At 39.0% G+C, this 27,017-nt stretch overlaps 1 protein-coding gene across 1 annotated transcript in view; it reads left to right on the top strand.

The window, feature by feature from the left end:
* Positions 1-27,017, top strand: part of spg7 (SPG7 matrix AAA peptidase subunit, paraplegin) — a 28,315-nt gene that overhangs the window by 251 nt on the left and 1,047 nt on the right. Inside the window, exons 2-16 of the mRNA XM_056234816.1 lie at positions 993-1,092; positions 1,236-1,319; positions 2,695-2,936; positions 3,025-3,164; positions 9,500-9,602; positions 9,687-9,812; positions 11,570-11,732; positions 12,930-13,103; positions 15,830-15,954; positions 17,670-17,772; positions 19,577-19,687; positions 19,778-19,893; positions 21,336-21,492; positions 23,376-23,536; positions 25,446-25,523. Coding sequence (XP_056090791.1) covers positions 993-1,092; positions 1,236-1,319; positions 2,695-2,936; positions 3,025-3,164; positions 9,500-9,602; positions 9,687-9,812; positions 11,570-11,732; positions 12,930-13,103; positions 15,830-15,954; positions 17,670-17,772; positions 19,577-19,687; positions 19,778-19,893; positions 21,336-21,492; positions 23,376-23,536; positions 25,446-25,523 — 1,983 coding nt within the window. The remainder of the gene's footprint in view (positions 1-992; positions 1,093-1,235; positions 1,320-2,694; positions 2,937-3,024; positions 3,165-9,499; positions 9,603-9,686; positions 9,813-11,569; positions 11,733-12,929; positions 13,104-15,829; positions 15,955-17,669; positions 17,773-19,576; positions 19,688-19,777; positions 19,894-21,335; positions 21,493-23,375; positions 23,537-25,445; positions 25,524-27,017) is intronic.

Below are 27,017 nucleotides of genomic sequence, written 5' to 3'. Positions count from 1 at the left end.
GTAAACGTTTTATGTTAATATGAAGTTCAGTGACGTTAAAGGGATAGTTCACCCAAAAATGAAAATGCTGTCATTAATTACTCCCCCTGATGTCGTTCATTACTCATAAGACTTTCGTGTACTTCATAACACAAATTAATATATTTTTGATGAAATCTGAGTGCTTTCTGGCCCTCCATTGACAATCTACGCAACTACCACTTTGACGGTTTTAAAAGTTCCTAGTAAAACTAATCCATATGAATTGAGCGGTTCAGTCCAAATATTTATGAAGAGACTCGATCGCTTTATATGATGAACAGATTTAATGGCTTTTATTCACATTTAAACATTGATCAGCGAACTGAGCCTGCTTGACACGTGAAAACAAACATGTGGAAGCTTAAAACATGCTTTTTAACATGAAAAGCTTAAAACATGAACCTCATTGGTCCTCGGACATCAAGTGAACATGCTTGAGCTGTTTACCACAACTGATGTGTGAGTTGATGAATGTATATATGTGAAAAAGCCTAAATTCAATCTGTTCATCATATAAAGTGATCGTGTCTCTTCAGAAAATTTGCGCTAAACCGCTGAATTCATATGGATTATATTTACAATCTCTTTATGAACTTTGTGTCAAAGTGGTAGTTGCGGAGCTGTCAATGGAGGGACAGAAATCTCTCAGATTTCATCAAAAATACCTTCATTTGTGTTCTGAAGATGAACGAAAGTCTTACGTGTTTGGAACGACATGAGGATGAGTAAATGATAACTGAATTTTTATTTTGGGGTGAACTATCCCTTTAAGTAAATTTAAGAAAAATGTGTGGTATAGCCATGACGAGTCTAGTCTGTTGGTGGATTTTGGCCAAAAGGGAACTTACAGGTTGATTATATAATAATACCAGGTAATATCGAAAGGCCTGTATATTTGCCAGTTAGGCTAATTTGTCTGATTATGCATTATTATTACTTGGATGATTAACCAAGTTGCCATCATTTCACAGAACATTTTGACAAAGCCTTTAATTCCAAGGCTTATTGGACTTGAATTCCATAGTCGTCACAAATTGGTCACAAATCCTATGAAACTGTGGAAACTTTTAGGTAAGTAGTAGTTTTTGTTTGAATGTTTTCACCAGACGAAGTAGTGATGCAGAGCTCTTGACTTCTTATGAATCTTAAAGCTTGTTCTGATTCATGTTCTAAGTCTTCCTGGTGCTTTGCATATGTGTTTCACAATCTTTCAGGAACTACACATTATTTCAGCACATCCAACAGAAGACATGAAAAGAAAGAGGGTGGTAAATGGAAGACCCCAGAGGAGGATGAAGGTATTTTGTAAATTTTTTAATCAATAGTTTACATCACAAAATATACCTTGTAGAAGTAATCAGGATCCCAAAACAAAGTGTTTTATCACCCTGAAGGGTATAATGACGTGTTTACTGGTGCAAGGGCGGGGCAACCTGTCACTCACATAAGATCCACCAATAGCAAATGACAACCATCAATTCCCAATAATGAAATTAAGTCCCGTCCTACATTTGTTCTTGTTCGAGAAGCCGTTACACATCACAATAGAGAAGAAAAGACTATCGCATTGCCGACTTCAAATATGAAACTAAAACCGCCAGTAGGTGTCAGCAAGTCCCTGTGTTCATGAGTGAGTCACTGAATCATTTGTTTCAAACATCTGATTCATTCAGAAATTCAATTCACATTTATTTGTAAAGCGCTTTCCACAATACATATTTCAAAGCAGCTTTACAGAAAATGCATGTCTACATTATAATTTAGAGTGATCTGTTATCAGAGGTGACTGTATTAGTTAATATGTATTTCAGAAATGTACGATTTGTTTCAAACAGCTGATTCATTCAGAAAATCAATTCACATTTATTTGTATAGTGCTTTTCACAATACATATCGTTTCAAAGCAGCTTTACAGAAAATGCATGTCTAAATTACAATTTAGAGTGATCTGTTATCTGTCTTAGTTATGTATTTCAGAAATGTACATATGCAAATCACACAGTTATCTAAAAATGTATTAATTTAAGGCAGAAACAATGAGCTCATTAAAGTAATGAATACATGTTTGTGAAATGAAGCAAATGTCTGTCTTTAAATGGGTTATTGAATCATTCACTCAAACGATTCATTCAATGACAGCTTCGTTTAGAACTATTTTGAGAAAATAAAATGCTTAATAAAGTTATTAAAAGCACAATAAACTGCACAAGCGAACTGAATTCGCTGCTCACACCTGAAGCGAGCGCACAGAAAGTTGCCTCACAAATCCTGTGCAAACCGAATTTAGTCAAGCGGTCAAATACACACACTTGCGTGTCAAAATACCTATCTTGCTGAGTATTCATGTTAACAATAAATGTAAACAGTTGGGAACGAAAAGTGGTTGTGCTTTAGGTCTTAAAGTGACAGCAGCCTAATAAAACGGTATGTTATTTGAATACTAGGCTAGAAGCACCTGAAAACTCAAAGCACTGTTTCATTTGTGTCTTATATGTGTTTTATTGTGTTTATTTGTCCTATTTCTGAAATTTGTTTCGTTCTTTTTACATGACATCAGGTTAACTGGGACAGCAGTCGATTATGCAATTTGTTGACCAACTCAAATAATTCAGACAGCCAGATATACTTTCATGCCAAATTAGTCATGCATGCTTTGCTTTTTTTATTCCCTAGACGAGAAAAAGAGACGAGAGCAGGAGGATCAGATGTATAGGGAGCGACTGCGCACACTTTTTATTATCGCTGTCGTCATGAGCTTGCTCAACTCCATCAATACCAGTGGGGGAAACATATCCTGGAATGATTTTGTAAATGAAATGCTGGCCAAAGGAGAGGTGTCGCGAGTACAGGTGGTACCAGAGAGTGACATCGTCGAGATCTACCTTCACCCCGGTGCAGTCATCTTCGGAAGACCTGTACGTCATTCACATCATTTTAAAATAATTGTTATCATTATGTTGCTATCAATTCCAGTTTCATTTTTTGTCCTGTTGTCTGTTGTAGAGACTGGCCCTGATGTACCGAATGCAGGTGGCCAATATTGACAAGTTTGAGGAGAAGCTCAGAGCAGCAGAAGAAGAACTGAGTATAGATGCCAAAGACAGAATTCCAGTGAACTACAAGCGCACAGGCTTCTTCGGGAAGTGAGTAATTTGGACTTTACACCGAGCAGGCAAACCTCGCCAGCTGAAAATATTACATTTCATGCATATTATATTACATATTACAATGTGTGTAATAGAGCTGTTTATGAATGTAATAGTTAAAGCTCTAAATGCACGACAAATCGATTCTGAATTTTCAGTAATTCCGGTCTCACTTCCTGTGCAAACCTATGTAGATTTGTAACTCATTTGCATAATGCCAGCCTATGGTTTACATTGGCTGTCCGCGAACACCGTCTACTTTGCCCCGCCCTTAAACACTGTAGTTGTAGTTGAGACTGGAAGAGTTTGGTTTGTGTTGTTCACATGGTGAGAAGAGACTGTTTTCTGCTGCCAAAGCAGAACCATCTGACCAATCAGAGCAGAGTAGAGCAATCACAACAGACTGAGCCATCTGACCAATCAGAGCTGAGTAGACCAATCACAACAGACTGAGCCATCTGACCAATCAGAGCTGAGTAGACCAATCACAACAGACTGAGCCATCTGACCAATCAGAGCAGAGTAGATCAATCACAACAGACTGAGCCATCTGACCAATCAGAGCTGAGTAGACCAATCACAACAGACTGAGCCATCTGACCAATCAGAGCTGAGTAGACCAATCACAACAGACTGAGCCATCTGACCAATCAGAGCTGAGTAGACCAATCACAACAGACTGGAGCATCTGACCAATCAGAGCAGAGTAGATCAATCACAACAGACTGAGTCATCTGACCAATCAGAGCAGAGTAGATCAATCACAACAGACTGAGCCATCTGACCAATCAGAGCAGAGTAGACCAATCACAACAGACTGAGCCATCTGACCAATCAGAGCTGAGTAGACCAATCACAACAGACTGAGCCATCTGACCAATCAGAGCTGAGTAGACCAATCACAACAGACTGGACCATCTGACCAATCAGAGCAGAGTAGATCAATCACAACAGACTGAGTCATCTGACCAATCGGAGCAGAGTAGGTCAATCACAACAGACTGAGCCATCTGACCAATCAGAGCAGAGTAGATCAATCACAACAGACTGAGCCATCTGACCAATCAGAGCAGAGTAGGTCAATCACAACAGACTGAGCCATCTGACCAATCAGAGCAGAGTAGACCAATCACAACACACTGGGTCATCTGAACAATCAGAGCAGAGTAGACCAATCACAACAGACTGAGCCATCTGACCAATCAGAGCAGAGTAGATCAATCACAACAGACTGAGCCATCTGACCAATCAGAGCAGAGTAGACCAATCACAACAGACTGAGCCATCTGACCAATCAGAGTAGACCAATCACAACAGACTGAGCCATCTGACCAATCAGAGCAGAGTAGACCAATAACAACAGACTGAGCCATCTGACCAATCAGAGCAGATCAATCACAAGAGACTGAGCCATCTGACCAATCAGAGCAGAGTAGATCAATCACAACAGACTGAGCCATCTGACCAATCAGAGCAGAGTTGACCAATCACAACAGACTGAACCATCTGACCAATCAGAGCAGAGTAGACCAATCACAACAGACTGAGTCATCTGACCAATCAGAGCAGAGTAGGTCAATCACAACAGACTGAGCCATCTGACCAATCAGAGTAGATCAATCACAACAGACTGAGTCATCTGACCAATCAAAGCAGAGTAGATCAATCACAACAGACTGAGCCATCTGACCAATCAGAGCAGAGTAGATCAATCACAACAGACTGAATCATCTGACAAATCAGAGCAGAGTAGACCAATCACAACAGACTGAGCCATCTGACCAATCAGAGCAGAGTAGATCAATCACAACAGACTGAGCCATCTGACCAATCAGAGCAGAGTAGATCAATCACAACAGACTGAGCCATCTGACCAATCAGAACAGAGTAGACCAATCACAACAGACTGAGCCATCTGACCAATCAGAGTAGACCAATCACAACAGACTGAGCCATCTGACCAATCAGAGCAGAGTAGACCAATCACAACAGACTGAGCCATCTGACCAATCAGAGCAGAGTAGATCAATCACAACAGACTGAGCCATCTGACCAATCAGACCAGAGTAGGTCAATTACAACAGACTGAGCCATCTGACCAATCAGAGCAGAGTAGACCAATCACAACAGACTGAGCCATCTGACCAATCAGAGCAGAGTAGATCAATCACAACAGACTGAGTCATCTGACCAATCAGAGCAGAATAGACCAATCACAACAGACTGAGCCATCTGACCAATCAGAGCAGAGTAGACCAATCACAACAGACTGAGCCATCTGACCAATCAGAGCAGAGTAGATCAATCACAACAGACTGAGTCATCTGACCAATCAGAGCAGAGTAGACCAATCACAACAGACTGAGCCATCTAACCAATCAGAGTAGATCAATCACAACAGACTGAGTCATCTGACCAATCAGAGCAGAGTAGATCAATCACAACAGACAGAGCCATCTGACCAATCAGAGCAGAGTAGATCAATCACAACAGACTGAGCCATCTGACCAATCAGAGCAGAGTAGGTCAATCACAACAGACTGAGCCATCTGACCAATCAGAGCTGAGTAGACCAATCACAACAGACTGAGCCATCTGACCAATCAGAGCAGAGTAGATCAATCACAACAGACTGAGCCATCTGACCAATCAGAGCAGAGTAGACCAATCACAACAGACTGAGTCATCTGACCAATCAGAGCAGAGTAGACCAATCACAACAGACTGAGCCATCTGACCAATCAGAGCAGAGTAGATCAATCACAACAGACTGAGCCATCTGACCAATCAGAGCTGAGTAGACCAATCACAACAGACTGAGCCATCTGACCAATCAGAGCAGAGTAGACCAATCACAACAGACTGAGCCATCTGACCAATCAGAGCAGAGTAGACCAATCACAACAGACTGAGTCATCTGACCAATCAGAGCAGAGTAGACCAATCACAACAGACTGAGCCATCTGACCAATCAGAGCAGAGTAGATCAATCACAACAGACTGAGCCATCTGACCAATCAGAGCAGAGTAGACCAATCACAACAGACTGAGCCATCTGACCAATCAGAGCAGAGTAGATCAATCACATCAGAGCTGAGTAGACCAATCACAACAGACTGAGCCATCTGACCAATCAGAGCAGAGTAGATCAATCACAACAGACTGAGCCATCTGACCAATCAGAGCAGAGTAGACCAATCACAACAGACTGAGTCATCTGACCAATCAGAGCAGAGTAGACCAATCACAACAGACTGAGCCATCTGACCAATCAGAGCAGAGTAGATCAATCACAACAGACTGAGCCATCTGACCAATCAGAGCTGAGTAGACCAATCACAACAGACTGAGCCATCTGACCAATCAGAGCAGAGTAGACCAATCACAACAGACTGAGCCATCTGACCAATCAGAGCAGAGTAGACCAATCACAACAGACTGAGTCATCTGACCAATCAGAGCAGAGTAGACCAATCACAACAGACTGAGCCATCTGACCAATCAGAGCAGAGTAGATCAATCACAACAGACTGAGCCATCTGACCAATCAGAGCAGAGTAGACCAATCACAACAGACTGAGCCATCTGACCAATCAGAGCAGAGTAGATCAATCACAACAGACTGAGCCATCTGACCAATCAGAGCTGAGTATACCAATTACAACAGACTGAGTCATCTGACCAATCAGAGCAGAGTAGACCAATCACAACAGACTAAGCCATCTGACCAATCAGAGCAGAGTTGGCTTTTGGAAAGGCGGGGTTTAGAGAGACTGAATCCTTGATCGAGCCGTTTCAGACACTATGAGAAAAGAGGTGATGCGCAATGTATATTATGAGAAAATTAAAGTGTTTTTTGACCTTAGATGCATGTAAACCTATTGTAGGAGACTCCAAAACATAATAGTAGCATAATCAGTGCAATTTAAAATCGGCTGTTATCATGACAGAATGCCTCTAGATCAGTTTCTTTCCCTCCACAGTGCCCTTTATGCTCTCGGTATGGCTGCCATTGGGGTTGCAATCCTCTGGTACATCTTCCGCCTGGCAGGAATGGGTGGGCGAGATGGCCACAGTCAATCACAACAGACTGAGCCATCTGACCAATCAGAGCAGAGTAGATCAATCACAACAGACTGAGTCATCTGACCAATCAGAGCAGAGTAGACCAATCACAACAGACTGAGCCATCTAACCAATCAGAGTAGATCAATCACAACAGACTGAGTCATCTGACCAATCAGAGCAGAGTAGATCAATCAGAACAGACAGAGCCATCTGACCAATCAGAGCAGAGTAGATCAATCACAACAGACTGAGCCATCTGACCAATCAGAGCAGAGTAGGTCAATCACAACAGACTGAGCCATCTGACCAATCAGAGCTGAGTAGACCAATCACAACAGACTGAGCCATCTGACCAATCAGAGCAGAGTAGATCAATCACAACAGACTGAGCCATCTGACCAATCAGAGCAGAGTAGACCAATCACAACAGACTGAGTCATCTGACCAATCAGAGCAGAGTAGACCAATCACAACAGACTGAGCCATCTGACCAATCAGAGCAGAGTAGATCAATCACAACAGACTGAGCCATCTGACCAATCAGAGCTGAGTAGACCAATCACAACAGACTGAGCCATCTGACCAATCAGAGCAGAGTAGACCAATCACAACAGACTGAGCCATCTGACCAATCAGAGCAGAGTAGACCAATCACAACAGACTGAGTCATCTGACCAATCAGAGCAGAGTAGACCAATCACAACAGACTGAGCCATCTGACCAATCAGAGCAGAGTAGATCAATCACAACAGACTGAGCCATCTGACCAATCAGAGCAGAGTAGACCAATCACAACAGACTGAGCCATCTGACCAATCAGAGCAGAGTAGATCAATCACAACAGACTGAGCCATCTGACCAATCAGAGCTGAGTATACCAATTACAACAGACTGAGCCATCTGACCAATCAGAGCAGAGTAGACCAATCACAACAGACTGAGCCATCTGACCAATCAGAGCAGAGTAGACCAATCACAACAGACTGAGTCATCTGACCAATCAGAGCAGAGTAGATCAATCACAACAGACTGAGCCATCTGACCAATCAGAGCAGAGTAGATCAATCACAACAGACTGAGCCATCTGACCAATCAGAGCTGAGTAGACCAATCACAACAGACTGAGCCATCTGACCAATCAGAGCAGAGTAGATCAATCACAACAGACTGAGCCATCTGACCAATCAGAGCTGAGTAGACCAATCACAACAGACTGAGTCATCTGACCAATCAGAGCAGAGTAGACCAATCACAACAGACTGAGCCATCTGACCAATCAGAGCAGAGTAGATCAATCACAACAGACTGAGCCATCTGACCAATCAGAGCTGAGTAGACCAATCACAACAGACTGAGCCATCTGACCAATCAGAGCAGAGTAGACCAATCACAACAGACTGAGCCATCTGACCAATCAGAGCAGAGTAGACCAATCACAACAGACTGAGTCATCTGACCAATCAGAGCAGAGTAGACCAATCACAACAGACTGAGCCATCTGACCAATCAGAGCAGAGTAGATCAATCACAACAGATTGAGCCATCTGTCCAATCAGAGCAGAGTAGACCAATCACAACAGACTGAGCCATCTGACCAATCAGAGCAGAGTAGACCAATCACAACAGACTGAGTCATCTGACCAATCAGAGCAGAGTAGATCAATCACAACAGACTGAGCCATCTGACCAATCAGAGCAGAGTAGATCAATCACAACAGACTGAGCCATCTGACCAATCAGAGCTGAGTAGACCAATCACAACAGACTGAGCCATCTGACCAATCAGAGCAGAGTAGACCAATCACAACAGACTGAGCCATCTGACCAATCAGAGCAGAGTAGACCAATCACAACAGACTGAGTCATCTGACCAATCAGAGCAGAGTAGACCAATCACAACAGACTGAGCCATCTGACCAATCAGAGCAGAGTAGATCAATCACAACAGACTGAGTCATCTGACCAATCAGAGCAGAGTAGACCAATCACAACAGACTAAGCCATCTGACCAATCAGAGCAGAGTTGGCTTTTGGAAAGGCGGGGTTTAGAGAGACTGAATCCTTGATCGAGCCGTTTCAGACACTATGAGAAAAGAGGTGATGCGCAATGTATATTATGAGAAAATTAAAGTGTTTTTTGACCTTAGATGCATGTAAACCTATTGTAGGAGACTCCAAAACATAATAGTAGCATAATCAGTGCAATTTAAAATCGGCTGTTATCATGACAGAATGCCTCTAGATCAGTTTCTTTCCCTCCACAGTGCCCTTTATGCTCTCGGTATGGCTGCCATTGGGGTTGCAATCCTCTGGTACATCTTCCGCCTGGCAGGAATGGGTGGGCGAGATGGCGGCTTTAGTGCATTTGTAAGTCAAGATTTCTACATGTGTATCAGATTTAGACAACTATGAAATGTTTTGTGATGTCAAATCGTCTGTCTGCTCCACCAGAATCAGTTGAAAATGGCTAAATTCACTATTGTCGATGGGAAATCTGGGAAAGGGATAAGCTTCAAAGATGTTGCGGGTATGCATGAGGCCAAGATGGAAGTCAAAGAGTTTGTGGACTATCTAAAGGTAAGGGCATCTGAAAGTTAGGCCTAAAACATTATTTCCAAATACGTATCTTCTAGTTACCCATGGTCAGATTTACTGGAGTCTACGATCTGAAATGTGTGCATAATGCAAGTGCATCTGGCATTATTAGTTCATAGGGACACTAACAACAGGCATTAGTGTAAACTAGGGATGTGTGATATTGCCCGCTGACTCCTAAAGATATGTATATTCTTCATATTCTTTGCGGTGGTCCGTTCACAGCAATGAAAGAAATTAACTTTTTATAAAGGGGCGACAAACAAATTAACAAATTGTATTCCAGGGGCATTTTTACCTTTATAAGGTACAAATTAGAAGAAAAAAAATCGAACGTTATCAGATGTATGCATTATCTTTTATGTAAAATTTTTACATTTAATCAGTAAATTAAGTAAAAAATACTAAGACATTATAAGCTATTATCAATCAAATGAAATCAGTATCAAAAACTGCAGAAGTGGAATATTTGCACTGCAATTATAATTTCATAAATAATTCTATGAGATTCATGTTTTAAAAATAATATTTGAATATTGAAATATGAAATATGAAAAAAAAAATGTATAAGAAATTATCACTTAAATATGAAACTAAAACCGCCAGTAGGTGGCGGTAAGTCATAGTCTTAATGAGTGAGTCATTGAATCATTCTTATGAATCAAAATTAGATATTGTTCAACTCGGCATGCCACCCCAAATACAAAGAAACCAGTCTCGTGATTTTTGGTCAAACTATTTAGAAGTTATAGGCAAAAATAGCAATTTTTTCAAATCTCCTGACCATTAGGTGGCACTGTGCCAAAAATACAGATACCCTCCGGTCATGAATGTCATAACACACATCATGTTTAGTCAGAATAATTGTGGAAATATAGCCTCACGTCCGATTCGGCGTGCTCTTCGTCAAATTTGTTCGCTCGTTTGTCGAGCACTGTTGGGCGAATTCTATAACTTTGTCGACATGGTCTGAAGATGATCTAATTCAATTTGTGCTAATTGCTCTAATGGTCTAGTTTTTCAGATCAAATCAAAGGAATCAGAGGAAAAAAAATATTTTGTTTATAGCATCTTTGGTTCAAAAGTTATTAGCATAAACAAAATTGGACAGTTGGTGGCGCTAGATGGTTTGACTTAGAGACGTCTAATTTGGCGTGCTCTTTGTCGAATTTGTTCTCTCGTTTTTCAAGCACGTTTTGACGAATCAACTTGCATGGTCTGAACATGATATTTTCTTGAAAATTGAAGCAACGGTCTAGGAGGAGTTGAAAAAAGTTCAGAAAATTTAAAATGGCGAATTAAATTTCATGACGGGAAAATTACGTCTCGTGGTGCAATCTAATCAATGAAATAAAATAAAAATGTTTCTTGCCCTTATGGGTCAATTCTATTTCCTTTGGCCAAATCTGTTTTGCTTATTTGTCAAGCACAGTTTGATGAATTCTATAACTTTTGGTCTGAAGATGATCTAATGGTCTAGGAAGAGTTTAAATCAAATCAAAAAGGATTTTGTTTCTATCACTTACGGTTCAAAAGTTATTTGCATAAACGTGAGTGCACAATTGGACAGTAGGTGGCGCCAGAGGGTTTGAGTTAGAGACTCCAAATTTGCTATGGTAACATTTCAGACTGTCCTCTATCTGTGTGCCAAATTTCATAACTTTCCCGCGAACGGTTCCATGGGCTGCCATAGACTCGAGCGCATGAAGAAAACTAACGATAATTGTCTTCTTTTGAAGAATCCCGACCGATACCTTCAGCTTGGGGCCAAGGTGCCGAAAGGCTCTCTGCTTCTGGGACCCCCTGGCTGTGGGAAAACCCTGCTGGCTAAAGCAGTGGCGACAGAAGCTCAGGTGCCCTTCCTTGCCATGGCAGGGTCAGAGTTTGTGGAGGTGATTGGAGGTAAATAAGACCGTTAGAGTTGTGCTGGGCGGTATACCGGGTCAAGTCACCTTCATTTATACAGCGCTTTTAACAATATAGATGGTTTCAAAGCAGCTTTACAGTGATGATAGGAAAATAAAGTAACAGAGATTGTTTAGGCTTTACAGCAGCTCTAGAATAAGGTTATTGTCCAGCTAAAGTTAGTTTTATTCGATTCACTTCCGTTGCAAAGATCATTAGTTATTAACTTAAAGGGATAGTTCACTTTGAAATAAATTTTTGGTATGTTTTAGCTTACCTCAAGGGCATCCAAGATGTAGGTGTCTTTGTTTCCACAGTATTTTCAATTTTGATATTTTTAGGTCAAACCGTTCTTGTCTGTCAGTCATATAATGCAGGTCTATGGTCAACAGCTCAAAGAGCATGCACAGAGAAGTCCAAATTAAACATGATTTAATGACTCGTAAATGTAAGTACACATTGATGGCCTAAGACACGAAACGAGCGGTTTGTGTGAGAAAACGAACAGTATTTATATACTGTATACTGAAAGCTGATATATAGATCCCATAGATATCCATAATAAAGGCTAGATGTCTTACGACGGAGTCTCTATCGTCATCCCTGGCGGCCATCTTGTCACAGGCAAGCTTTCTGGCGGGCTCTGTGGTGCCTGATGTAAGATGAGTGATCAGCACGAACACAAATACTCTTATCTCGGTGAAATCTTGACGGATTTCCAAACGGTTCGGTTTCTTACAAACTTTATTAACGTGGCTATAATTCTGGATGATTATTTATTTATACACTTATTATTTAAAACTATGCAGTGTCATAACTACATCTCTGACGTTTATAACAAACCAAACCGTTTGAAAATCGGTAGAGAATTGAGCAAGTTATGGTTATTTAAAAAGTACATGCACCATTAAAACACAATGTTACGAGTGAGCGAGCTGACTGTGGCAAGATGGCCGCCAGATGCGGACGTCGACCTCCATTGGCCAGCAGCGTGGACAAGACATCTAGCCTTTATTATGGATATCTATGGTTAACACCCAGTCATGCTTGGAAAAATGAATAAATACTGTCATACCCGTATAATTTAGAAAAATACTGTGATATGGATTTTTGGTCATACCGGCCAGCACTACATTAGAGATTATTATTCAAATTCCATTAATATTTAAATCTGAGTGGTTTTTCCCCACCCAGGCCTTGGTGCCGCACGAGTGCGAAGTCTATTTAAAGAGGCTCGTGCTCGAGCTCCATGCATCGTCTACATCGATGAGATCGATGCCGTGGGGAAGAAACGCTCCACAAACATGTCTGGTTTCTCAAACACCGAGGAAGAGCAGACCCTCAATCAGCTGCTCGTGGAGATGGACGGTAAGACATTCAAAATACTAGTTGTTTACATTAAGTAATAAATTAAAATACCCGTTGTTTTCATTGGTAACATTTTACAATAAGGTTCATTAGTTAACAGTAGTTAATATATTAACTAACATGAACTAACCATGAGCAATACATTTGTTAAAGTATTTGTTCATCTTTGTTAAGGTTGGTTAATAAATACAGCTGTTCATTGTTTGTTCATGTTAGTTCACAGTGCATTAACTAATGATAACAAGATTTTAAAGGGGTGGTTGAGTATGATTTTACTTGTCTAACTTTAGTTAGTGTGTAATGTGGCTGTTTGAGCATAAACAACATCTGCAAAGTTACAACACTCAAAGTTCAAAGCAAAGGGAGAGATTTGCTTTTAAAGTAACACCAGGTAACTTTTCAACCTTCATAATATATTTCCAAGTCTCTTGTGATGGTACATCGACTTACAATAGGTTGAATGACACGTCTGCCATAGCCTGACGGGGTCTGTAGCGTTTTTAATCGTACTTTTAAACTTCGGGTTTCGGGTAGTAACCGGCGAACAAAGAGAACTACAAAATTCGACTGCTTTACGGCATATACGTCACTTCCACCACCACCGCCACTTCCTTAAAATCGGACGTGCGAGCCAAATGTTATAGTCATGGCCGAAGCAGCACAGAAAAACAAGAAAGCAAAGGTTTTATCGGAGCAAAGCAAAAAGAGAAAAAGAGAAAGTGATCGCGTTAAAGGCAGAACGAGGATCAACATTGGGCCAGCATTTTCTCGCTGGCGTGAGCTGAAGGAGGAGGAGGGGTGCCCGACCGATGCGGACTTGGCAAAAAACAAAACAAAAAGTCAAATGAAAGCCTGTGTCTAAACGGCTTGTACAAGTTTGGTAGGGGCTACATTCTTGCAAGTAAATATATAAGATGTACAAAATCATATTTTAGGATACCTAACATGTCTGTGATATTTGTTTATTTGTCTTGCCTCAAGCTATAATGCAAATCGATTTGTAAAATTTGCAGATTCATTTATGGTAGCTTGATATTATAATATTGACGATATATGGTTATTATCTACCACTCAAACATTGCATTGAAGTATCATATAGATCCAGTAAAACGGTAACCAATAGACTAGGCTACTATAATGACGCTGGCTTGTAAACGTGATCATCGCGATCATTTGTCGTTAGAAAAAAATAAAACCCATGAAATTATATTCATATGACATGCTGAAATATATGCCACTGTACCTGGGATGAAGACATTTCAGACAAGACGCAAGCAGAACATCTGCATGTGACCTCCTCCTACAGTGTTCAGGGCTATCGTGGTTGTCAACAATTGCACGTGCATGTAGGATGACCGAGTTTACGACAGTAGTAGAGGTCTAGAGGACAATACTGTTTCCCAACTGTAGGGGGACCCCACCCCGAGAGCAAAAGTAACCTGGTGTTACTTTAAAGAAATCGTTTTTTAAGGACTACAACAAACGGCTGGTAGGAACTACACGAGCTTCCTCCCGGGTTAGTGACATCACCAACCCTAAAACTTACATAAACCCCGCCCCCGGAACACACAGTCCATGTTGAGAAGAGGAAGAGTGGTTGTAGTCGAGCACATTTGTGAGTCAGCTCAAACTGTAGCATCCGTCTTTTCACATGCAATAGAAAGTCACTCTGTGTGCATCTCACAACAGTTCCTATACCAGCGATTTATAGATTATCCTGACAGAATATGCTAATTGAAGATAGTTAACTCCACATCAGCAACATATATTCATCAACTAACCATTCAGAGACGTCCTGTTGCATTCTACATGTTGTCACTTCTTCTTAGTCTCTCCATCTGTGTCTGACTCCGGTTTAAACATAAAAGGCAGAACAGTTTCTGACATTTTAGTGAGTGTCTGCGTGAGGTAATCGGAGCTGCTAACACACACACACACACACACACACACACACTCTTGAAGCTCCGCCCCCTGTGCCGGGAGCTGCTGCTCATTTGCATTTAAAGCGCCAGACACAAAACGGTGCGTTTTTGCTAACCCTCAAAAAGTGACAACTTTAACATGCTATATACAAATATCTGTGGGGTATTTTGAGCTAAAACTTCACATACACACTCTGGGGACATCAGAGACTTATTTTACATCTTATGAAAAGGGCATTATACCACCCCTTTAATAAAGTATTAGTAAATGTTGAAATTAACATTAACAAAGATTAATAAATGCTGTATAAGTGCAGTTCATTATTAGTTATATTAGAAGTAATAAATTATTTCGAAACACAAAAAGTGAGTGGAGACTCGCGCTGCCTGTCTCTGTGAGCGATTTTATAGTGATAAATCAAAACAAATGAGCATAACAGCACAAAAAACTCAGAGTCAAAACTCAAAAACTCTTTACTACTGAGGTAAATTTGTATGTATAACATATGATATAGTTAAGCAGCATAACATGACGGGAGCTATTTTTCTGAATATTCTCACGATTTCAAATGTTACATTGAAGTAATTTAATATTAATTACTTGTTTATTGAACTAAAATCAATTTTCTTAGGTTAAACATTCAATATTACATATTACATTTGTAATATAATGTGTATTTCCATCACAGGTTTGGTCTTAAATTTCATTCAAAGTAGCATTAAAAAGGTCGTAAGTCTTAAATTTAACTTGTTTATATCTGTAGACACCCTGTTATCAACATATTTTCCATCTCTGTTCTCTAGGAATGGGTACCACAGATCATGTGATTGTCCTGGCTTCCACTAATCGCGCAGATGTTCTGGACAACGCTCTCATGAGACCAGGCAGGCTCGACAGGCACATATTTATCGACCTGCCAACTCTTCAGGTAATGAAGGGGCAAAGTTACGCAGCATCCTCAGAGTAATTTGACTGCAATTGTGCATTACATTTCTGGAGACTGTTAATCTGGTAATAGTGAATTAGGTTGTTTTTCTGAGCAAATCCTGATAAATGTCCTGAGACAAACTAATGTACACCAATGCTTTTTAAAATGTTTTTGAAAGAAGTCTCTTCTGCTCACCAAGGATGCATTTATTTGATCAAAAATACGGTAAAAATTGTGAAATATTTTTACAACTCAAAATCAGCTGTTTTCTATGTGAATAAATAGGAAAGTGTTATTTATTTTTATTTATTTTCAGCATCATTACTCCAGTCTTCAGTGTCGCATGATCCTTCAGAAATCACTCTAATATGATGATCTGATGCTCAAGAAACATTTCAGATTATTGTAGTTTTTCCTGCTTAATATTTTTGTGGAAACCATGGCACAAAATTTTTGGGGAAGTATGATTTAATAAAAAATAAGGTCCCACTTTATATTAAGTGGCTATGTACTTGCATTGAAATTAATAATTTGATACAATGGACTTATTGTGTACATACTGTACATGTTTTTACATTGTACTTATATTTTTTTAAAACCAGCATGTAATTACAGCTGTAATTAATTTATATTTACTTAAAGCCACTTAATATAAAGTGGGACCAAAAATAATTTAATGCAAGGATGCATTAATTTGATCTGGAGTGACAGTAAAGACATTTATAATGTTACAAAAGATTTCTATTTTAAATAAATGCTGTACACTTTCTATTTTTCAATTAATCCCTGAGAAAATGCATCACTAAAATATTAAGTAGCACAACTGTTTTCAACATTGATAATAGGTAACACTTTATAAAGGTTTCTTATTATTGAAATAAGCTTTTATTAGTTAACATTAGTAACTACATTCATTAACATTAACTCACAATAAACAATCATTCTACAGCATTTATTAATCTTAGTTAGTTAATTTCAACATTTACTAATACATTATTAAAATCAAAAGTTGTATTATTTAACATTAGTGAATCAGCATGAATCAAAAATGAACAGCTTTTACTAACGTTAACAAAGATTAACAAATACAGTAACAAATGTATTGCTCATTGTTAGTTCATGTTAGTTAATACATTACCTAATGTTAACAAATGAAACCTTAGTGTAAAGTGTTAGCCAATAATAATTGATCAAAATTGAGCATTAAATCATCATATTAGAATGATTTCTGAAGGATCATGGGTCTATTTTAATAATAGATGATCCACCAACATGTTCTTTCTTCATCATTGAAGCATGTTTTTTTAGATTGTGTTGGTTATACATTTTTCAACTCCGTTAACTCTTTTGAAGAAATTTTAAACAAAGTTAAACCATATATAGTTTAAGAGCTTTTGGCAAAAATAAATTGTAAAAACCTGAAACAGTTTTACCATCAACTTCTCACCATGAAAATAGCCACAGAAGCGTTAAAAACAAACAAACTGTATTTTTGATCAAATAAATGCAGCCTTAGTGAGAATAAAAGAAAAAAACTTAATTATTCCAAACTTCTGAATGGTAGAGTGTATATGTGTGGTGGAAATCGTAGTATACGTGGAATAATTGTCTGAGTTATTGAAAATTAATGCACACCCATGAATGCACATTATTATTTTATTATTATTAACCCATCATCAAAAATTCAACACTTACTCTTGCTGATTGTGTTCTAGGAGAGGAAGGAAATCTATGAGCAACACCTGAAGATCCTGAAGCTGACGCAGCCGGCGGACTTCTACTCGCTGCGTCTGGCTGAGTTTACACCCGGCTTCAGTGGTCAGTGGTGTTTGGACTGTGTGACTCTATACTCACAACCGGCGCAACGTCTCTGAACAGATTCACGACCCACTTTTAGGGGAAAATAAAATAAACTAGACTTCCCATAGACTTCAATACAAAATAGCGTCACAAAACAACCAGTCCCTTCAGATAAACGCATGATTTAGTGCATAATCAGCCAAAGTCTGCATATTTATGCGGGGGCATTTTTTTCCAGGGTTCCCGCGGGGTCTTAAAAAGCCTTAAAAGCATTGAATTTATTAATTTGGAAATAATACCTTAAAAAGACTTTAAAAAGTCTTGAATTTTGATGTCTGGGTCTTAAAAATTGTGCTATGTAACTTCTCCGTATTGTATTTTTCCTCAAAAGTTTCATTTGTCAACCACGATTATTATGATTTTCGATGTTTATTGTTCAGGGGTCTCTCAGTTCCCCATATTCCCAGCATGGAATAAGTAGCTAGCTAATGTTAAAAAACAACTTAAGATTGTTCGGCAAACTTTCTTGTGGCCTACTGAAACGTTTTTATTTTTCACACCTGCTTGCCTTATCATCTTTTACCCATTCCACATTTGAAAAATAAATGAACACAAGGTCAAGGATTTTGTTTTTCTTTGCTGGTAGGGACGTGAAATAGGTATTAATTTTTTATATAAATGGTCTTAAAAATGTCTTAAAAAGACTTGAATTTAACTTGAAGAAACCTGTAGGAACCCTGTTTTCAAATACGCCGCATAAATTGCCGATTTCCGTGCAAAATATGCGAGGCTTGCATGATTTCATAATCCTCGCATTTTCGTTACAAAAAAGTCACAATATATCTGAGCAGAAAGTTCCCTGTTGCCATGGGAACGTTATGAAGTGACGTAATTACGTGACGTGAACGTCATCGAAAAGCTGTAAAACAGGAGCACACTTTTTATTTTTTTATATTTCATTTATTCATTTTTACAGAACTTGTAGCATATTCCTTTCGTAAAGCTACAGAACTTGTTTGACTCATCAATGTTTGGAAATAAAACAAGATGAGAACTGAAATATTCCAGCACTTTCTGTGATGTTTATGCTTGCTTATCATAGGAAGTAATAAGAAATGACTCTTTACTTTAAGGTAGTAGCCTAGTGAGAACAGGGTGTTGGGGGAATCACTTTTTTTCTCTTTTTCATCAAACCGCAGTTTTTACAAGTTCCCGCAATTTCATCGCATAAAATTGCATAAATATCCCGCATATTCCATCGCATTTTTAAATAAAAAACGGGCCGCATAATCAAGGATTTTTGCCCGTAACAATCACAAAAACACTTCAGGAAGGACTGTACACAGCCGGCAGGCGTGAATAACTTAAGAAATCACTAAGATTAAACATGTCAAGTAATTATATGTCCACCCTGCCTGCCATAGAGCGTGAACGATACATCCACAAACTTAATTTGGTCAATTTAAAAACATGTCCCTTCATTCTCCCAGCGTCAAATTGGTGTAACAACCCCACCTTGTGTATAAAGTCAGAATTGCGAGATATAAAGGCAGAATTGCATGATATAAACTCACAATTCTGAGGAAAAAGGTCATTTTTTCCTTAGAATTGGACTTTATAACACACAATTGCGACTTTATATCACGCAATTCTGACTTTATATCTCGCAATTCTGAGAAATAGTCACAATTATCTTTTAAATAGTTTTATTCTTTGGCGGAAACAAGCTTCCATCGGACTAAGACTGACTAAATGGAAAAAAATAGCTGACAAAATGAACACTACCTGACACCACATCTGCCACTTTGTTCATATTTTCCAGGGGCCGATATCGCCAACATCTGCAATGAAGCCGCCCTTCACGCCGCCAGAGAGGGATTCAAGTCCATCGACACCTTTAACTTTGAATATGCTGTGGAAAGAGTCATCGCAGGTATCCAGCTCCTAAAAACACTGTGCTATGATATAACCTTAGAGGTTTCTGCACCGTCAGCCTCTGTTTGATGTTGTTTGTGACATGCAGGGAGTGTGAAGAAGAGTAAAATCTTATCTAAAGAAGAGCAGAAGGTTGTGGCCTTCCATGAGTCTGGTCATGCTTTAGTCGGATGGCTGCTAGAACACACCGAAGCCGTCATGAAGGTAAAGATGCTGTCAAAAACTACTACAGGTGAAACTCGGAAAATTAGAATATGGTGCAAAAGTTCATTTATTTCAGTAATTCAACTTAAAAGGTGAAACTAATATATTATATAGACTCATTACATGCAAAGTGAGATATTACAAGCCTTGATTTGTTATAATTTTGATGATTATGGCTTACAGATATGAAAACCTTTTTACAATATTCTAATTTTGAATTTGGGGTTTTCATAAGCTGTAAGCCATAATCATCACAATTATAACAAATAAAGGCTTAAAATATCTCACTTTGCACGTAATGAGTCTATATAATATATTAGTTTCACCTTTTAAGTTGAATTACTGAAATAAATGAACTTTTGCACGATATTCACTTTCACCTGTATAAACGTGGTCCATGAGACTTGTGTGTATGGTGGCCGGGAGGGGACATGTTCGGTTCACTTTATTTCTCTTGGCCATGAGTTTGATAAGTAAACGAACCTGGGATTATCAGAAATAGATATTAGTAATAAAAGAACAATTTATTTTGAATTAAGAATGACAAAGACAGTGTGGCATTAAGATATGAATATATATTACATTATTTTGTGCCTATATTATATTATTAGGTATTATACATTATACACTGCCTGGGCAAAAAAAGTCGCAGTTTGGGTTTAAAAAGGCAAATGCTTAAAGTCTCCCTGTAATCAATAATTGTATCCCAAACCGTGTTTTTGAGACTGTCTTTGGTTCACTGCAGTTTTAAGCAGAAAATACTCAGCAATGCTGTCGACTTATGAATTTACACATGGTTTGTCTTAAAACACATTAAAAACACCACATAGACATAAACAACATTAAAAGCTTGATTTTCACCACAGGGGGACTCTAAGAGTCTATGATTGGTTCATTATTCCAGTGATTGATTATTGTGTTTCTATATGTTTATAGTAACAGTTCTTCTAGCCCTGATTGATGGAGTGTGTAGCTTTTCATATCTTAAACACCCATGTATGAAGAACATCACGGCCATATTCCAGGATGATAATGTCCAGATTCATGAGGCTCAAACTGTGAAAGAATGGTTGTGAGGAGCATGAAGAGTCATTTCCACACATGAATCGGCTCCTTAAACTCATTGAAAGTCTTTGGGATGTTCTGGAGGAGGCTTTACAGAGGGCTGGACTCTTGCACTGGCAGTACAAGATCTTGAGCAAATATTAATTTATTTCCATCAAGAGGTGCATCAATATTTGGTCAAGAACTGCTGCCAAACATATAACATGCTAGAAACATAATAATCACGGCAATAATTATCTAATCATAGACTCTTATGCATTTGCCTATTTAAATCCAAACAGCCACGACTTCTTTCTTTTTTTTGGCCGGGCAGTGTATTATATTATATATTTTCATTGTGGTGGGCTGGCCTTTTGATCTGTGGCCTTGTCCTCCAGGTCTCAATCGCTCCCAGGACGAATGCGGCTTTGGGCTTCGCTCAGATCCTGCCGAGGGATCAGTATTTGTTCACTAAAGAGCAGCTGTTTGAAAGAATGTGCATGGCTTTGGGTGGACGAGCCTCCGAGGCCATCACCTTCAATAAGGTCACCACAGGTATGTCATCTATTCTACACACTTATATCATCTCATAACACACCATCAATGCGAGAATTATAAATGTGTACCTAAAAAATTGTATTAGCAGATTTGATTTGTGCTCAGGAGCGCCCCCTGGAGGAAAAACACATTTTGACTTGTAGGAAATATTTATTTGCTAGGAATGACAGAAAAATTATTGATAGCCCAAATAGCCAATCAAATCGCTGCTCTAAGAAGCCCTGTTGCTATTAGCCATTTGAACTGTCAGACACAGACAAACCTCCTTTTTGCCAAATTCCTTTGTCTATGGTTAAAAGTAGGGCTGTCAGTTAAACGTGTTATTAACGGCGTTAAGGCAAACCCATTTTAACGGCGTCAATTTTGTTATCGCGCGATTAACGGTCTTTTTGGCCTAGCAAACTTTGTAGTTTTTTTCACATGCTTTTGCAAAGCTATGAAACCCATTCATTTCAATGGCTTGCGCCGCGCGAGGACGTTTTGTTGCTTCGTCGACCAAAGCGCAAGCGGATCTAGCTAGACCGGAAACAAAACAACAGGCACGCCACACACACTCGTTTGAGTCTGCGAGCCGGCCAAATAGTAGGTTAACGTTACGTTTTGAGTGGATGACGAGCGTGAGACGCCGAAATGGATGCCAATAAAATTCTGAATGGAAAGTTTACTTTTAAAAAGTTGCCAAATGGTTCCATTGACAAGACCAAAGTGATCTGTGTGTTTTGTCGTTGTGAACTGAGCTATCATCATCGCAGCACGTCCAGTCTGAAATACCACTTGATGATGGCCAAGCACACACACACACACACACAGCTGATGCGAATTCTCCGCCCCCTCGTCAATATCAGGACCTCGTCAGTATTTCTTTCACCCTTTTATTGATGGACAGTGTTACATTGTGTGAGAGATTATTTTGCTCCAAGTGAGAATGTTAGTGTGAAATTGAACACAGTATATGCCAATGTTGTTTTCAATAAAAAACATTTGCACAAAGCAAGCCGATCCACTTTTCCATGTTGATAAGAGCATTAAAATGAGAAAAAATAATGGGACAAAAAGAAATCAAGAGACATTTAGAATAGATAAAAATGTGCGATTAATTGCGATTAATCGTGAGTTAACTATGGCATTAATGCGATTAAACGCGATTAAATATTTTAATCGTTTGACAGCACTAGTTAAAAGGCATTAGGGCACGTCCTTTGGATACTAGGTATCTAGTATCTAGTATAGTAGGTATCTAGGTATCTTAACACTTGGGTAGATGTCCCCTTGTAATTTAACTACTTTCTTGTCTTCTACCATTATATTTAGAGTTTCAAATAACCACATGATACACAAGCTTGTGCTTTTTTGATTTACGCATGAAGTCAAACTATCATAAACTGCATTTGAAGTTTTAAAATAGAGATCATGATTCTCCCACAATTCTGAATAGTCAGCTAAACAAAATAACATGCAATTAAGAGGTTGACAATAATAATTGCTCCAGTCTATAAAAAAAAATATATATATTAATTTGAAGAAAAAAAATGTAAATCGAGTTGAGTGAATGATTCAATAACTCACGCATAAAGACTAAACTTGTTTAATTACTGGATTAATCTGCGTATTTGAACGAATCTCTTGAATTATTCGATGTCAAATACATTTTTTAACGTTACTTGTCGCCACCTAATGATTAATTCTGCAGCTCTAATTTGACGTATTTATTCCAAAGTCATCAGGTACGTCTTTTTTACTTGATGGAACCGCCCTTAAAAAGCAGTAGGCGTGATTAAGTAACCACTGTTGTAAGGTCAATTGGTGTACAAACACAGACCTGACTTCTTAGATATTTATAGGTAGTGCCGGACGCCAGATAACGTATAAACTCCTCGTAGGTGCTCAGGATGACCTACGCAAGGTGACGCGCGTGGCCTACTCCATGGTGAAGCAGTACGGCATGGTTGCCAGCGTGGGCCAGATGTCCTTCCCTGAAGATGATCAGGGAGGAATTGGACGGAGACCATTCAGCCAAGGCCTCCAACAGCAGATGGACCATGTGAGTACAAGAACATACATTAACACCAATCACACTGAAACCGCACGCGATTTGGCAAAGGCTGCGATTATTTTATGTGCAGCTTGTCAGTGAAGCACGGCTCTAGTAAATGATGCTCCATCTGAACACCTGAGGGCGTCTCACACACACACACACACACACACCAAATATGCCCCGCAGAAGTAGACAACACACATTCCTGATGGAACTGGAGAATATTCTGATTAAGGCTGAGCAATTTTATCGATTCTGCGATATAAATCGATATTTTCTTCCCCATGAAAGTATCGATTTTTAAGCCGCGAGTATCGATACATAAGTCCCATTCAAATCCCCTGTGTTTCACTGTCAAGGGGTCGTTCACATATCGCGTCTTTTGCGCACTCAAGTTCGTTATTTCAAATGTAGGCGCGCGGCAAGCACGCTCATAATTGAAGCGACGCGCTCATTTTTCCCAGGCGCAGCGAGATGAAAACGCCTCAACTTTTCATAATGCCGCAAGCGCACCGCAGTTCATGTGACAAGAACCAACCAATCAGCTTCACCCTTTCTGTAACAACATTGAAAGCTCGGTCAACATGAAGGACGGGGGTGCACCCAAACACTACGGGTGTTTTTCTCTTCTCCGTAAATAAATCTTGTAACTTAGCAGAGCTACAGCAAGCATTTGTCGGTGGTGGAAATCTATTAGCTACTAAAACTTCTTTGTCGTTGTGGAGAGCGCAGTGCATGGTTGCATAGCAACGACAGACGCCACGGGAAAATCGGACCGAATTTTACTATTAATAACATAAAAGATAAGCTAATGTGCACTGTAAATGTCAGTAATTTATCTTTTTTTGATTCATTCTTTTTATAAAAATGATTTAAAGGCTGAAATATGTGAGGTTTATCTTTTTATAAAACCTTTTTTCTCAAAACTTTATTTGCACTTTTTAACTCTGCATTGTTAATTGCAATACTGCACTTTATTTACTTTTCAAAGACTTGTAAGCTACAGTTTGCACTGTTTCAATAAATGTAACTAATTTTCTCAACACATCTTGTATTCATTTTGTCCAGCATTTGCAAGCTGTAGCTCTGTCCAGTCAGAGACATTTATTGTGTAATTGGTGTTGTTAGTTTTCAGTTCAATTAATTCAATCCAAGTAAATTGAACACTCACTAGATGCCACCAAAATCACTCTGTCCCCTTTAAATCTTTCAGAAAATGATGTAAGTGTATCGAATTATATCGAATCGAATCGTTGGCTGAATATCGTGATATATATCGTATCGTGAGTTGAATATCGTGTATCGTATCGTGAGATTAGTGTATCGCTACAGCCCTAATTCTGATTGTTCCAAACCAATCTGACCTATAATGCTGCCTGAATCATAATCATACACTGTTCGTTCATTGGCCAGAGGAGAACTGGTTTCTCCCTAGGTGTTGTTCTCCATTTTGGTCCTTGCCACTGTCGCCTTTTTCCACCTTTTTTGCCATTGGCTTGGCTTGCGTAGTTGGGGACATTAAATTTAACATTTAATTTAATATTCAACAATAATATTGATCTGCCTGCATTGACACTATTATACAAGAACTGAACTGAGCTGGACGATGACATCACGGTTTACTCCAGAGCGGCTATATATAAATTAACTAAATTAATAACTTTTTTAAAACACAAATGAACCATCACTGAACTTAACTAAGCTGGACTGTGACGCTATTTTCTTCTGGAAACAAACTTTTTTGCGCTATTTTCCTGTTATCTCTGTAAAGCTGCTTTGAAACACTCTGTATTGTAAAAAGCGCTATAGAAATAAATGTGAATTGAATGTTAGAGAGGCTTACGTGGGTGTTAAATCTAATTTATCTTGAATATGTGTGTGGTTATTTATTTCTATTCCTTTCTCCCGTGTTCAGGAAGCTAAGTTGCTAATAGCACAGGCCTACAGGCGCACAGAGAAACTGCTTCTGGACAACAGAGACAAACTTATTTTGGTAAGACATGCTCACATCCTTGTTAGCATAGCAAGATCTTTTTTTTTTTTTTTTTTTTAAGAATGTTCTCAAAGGGATAGTTCACTTTGAAATACATTTTTGGTATGTTTTAGCTTACCTCAAGGGCATCCAAGATGTAGGTGTCTTTGTTTCCGCAGTAGTTTCAATTTTGATATTTTTAGGTCAAACCGTTCTTGTCTGTCAGTCATATAATGCAGGTCTATGGTCACCAGCTCAAAGAGCATGCACAGAGAAGTCCAAATTAAACATGATTTAATGACTCGTAAATGTAAGTACACATTGATGGCCTAAGACACGAAACGAGCGGTTTGTGTGAGAAAACGAACAGTATTTATATCGTTTTTACCTCTTGTAAACACAGTCACGTCCAAGTGATCTGAGGGCGCCGGCGCTTCGGTCTGCGCAAGTGCCGGTAGTGATCTCTCGCGCGCGTACGTCACTCATTGTTTACACAGAGCAGAGATTGTAGGAAAGACGGCTAATTAAAATGGTACTATTTTGCGCTTATCCGGGATGTTTAAACCGTCATAAAAGAAAACAATTAAAAAAATAATTAAAAAAAATCAATTGTATGAGTGACGTACACGCGCGAGAGATCACTTACGGCGCTTTCCGGAAAAGACCGAAGCGCCGGCGCCCTCAGATCACTTGGACGTGGCTGTGTTTACAAGAGGTAAAAACGATATAAATACTGTTGGTTTTCTCACACAAACCGCTCGTTTCGTGTCTTAGGCCATCAATGTGTACTTACATTTACGAGTCATTAAATCATGTTTAATTTGGACTTCTCTGTGCATGCTCTTTGAGGTGGTGACCATAGACCTGCATTATATGACTGACAGACAAGAACGGTTTGACCTAAAAATATCAAAAATGAGGTAAGCTAAAACATACCAAAAATTAATTTAAAAGTGAACTATCCCTTTAACACTGTGTCTCTAACCTGACACGACACAACGCCATGACGCGTGATAAAATGCCTCTTTTCCATGTTAATCAGAGTTTTCGTCCTAACCATCTGCGATGGCGAGACACGATGATTCTATTTTAAAATCAGTTTCTATTGCTTCGTTGCGGCTAGAACAACAACAACATACAAAGTATAACAATGATAACCTCAGGTACTGATTGTGTGCTTTATTAAATGTTAAAATCGTCCAATGTGAGTTTGAATATAATTTTGCCTGACCTTTATAGACATTGAAAGCGACATTGGATAATCCACATAAGACATTTTTTTTTAAATAAATGAAAGGAGACAGGAACGTTAAAACTGTGAACAAATAAGTATTCTATGGCAGGCATTGTTTGAGTCACTCGGTATGTATTTTTAATGTTTAAATGGTGTAATATTTATGAATTTGATTAGGTACTTATCCATTTCGTTGTGAGTGAGAGCTTTTGACGCGATCAACCCGAGTTCGAATTTGCCTTTCTCATTGTTCTCACTTTTCCCATCGCATATCAGCTCAG

The sequence above is a fragment of the Rhinichthys klamathensis genome, unplaced genomic scaffold (assembly GCF_029890125.1).
Source record: "Rhinichthys klamathensis goyatoka isolate OS25496 unplaced genomic scaffold, OSU_Roscu_1.1 h1tg000406l_1, whole genome shotgun sequence".
Lineage (NCBI taxonomy): Eukaryota > Metazoa > Chordata > Actinopteri > Cypriniformes > Leuciscidae > Rhinichthys > Rhinichthys klamathensis.
This window is presented reverse-complemented; position numbering and strand designations above follow the sequence as displayed.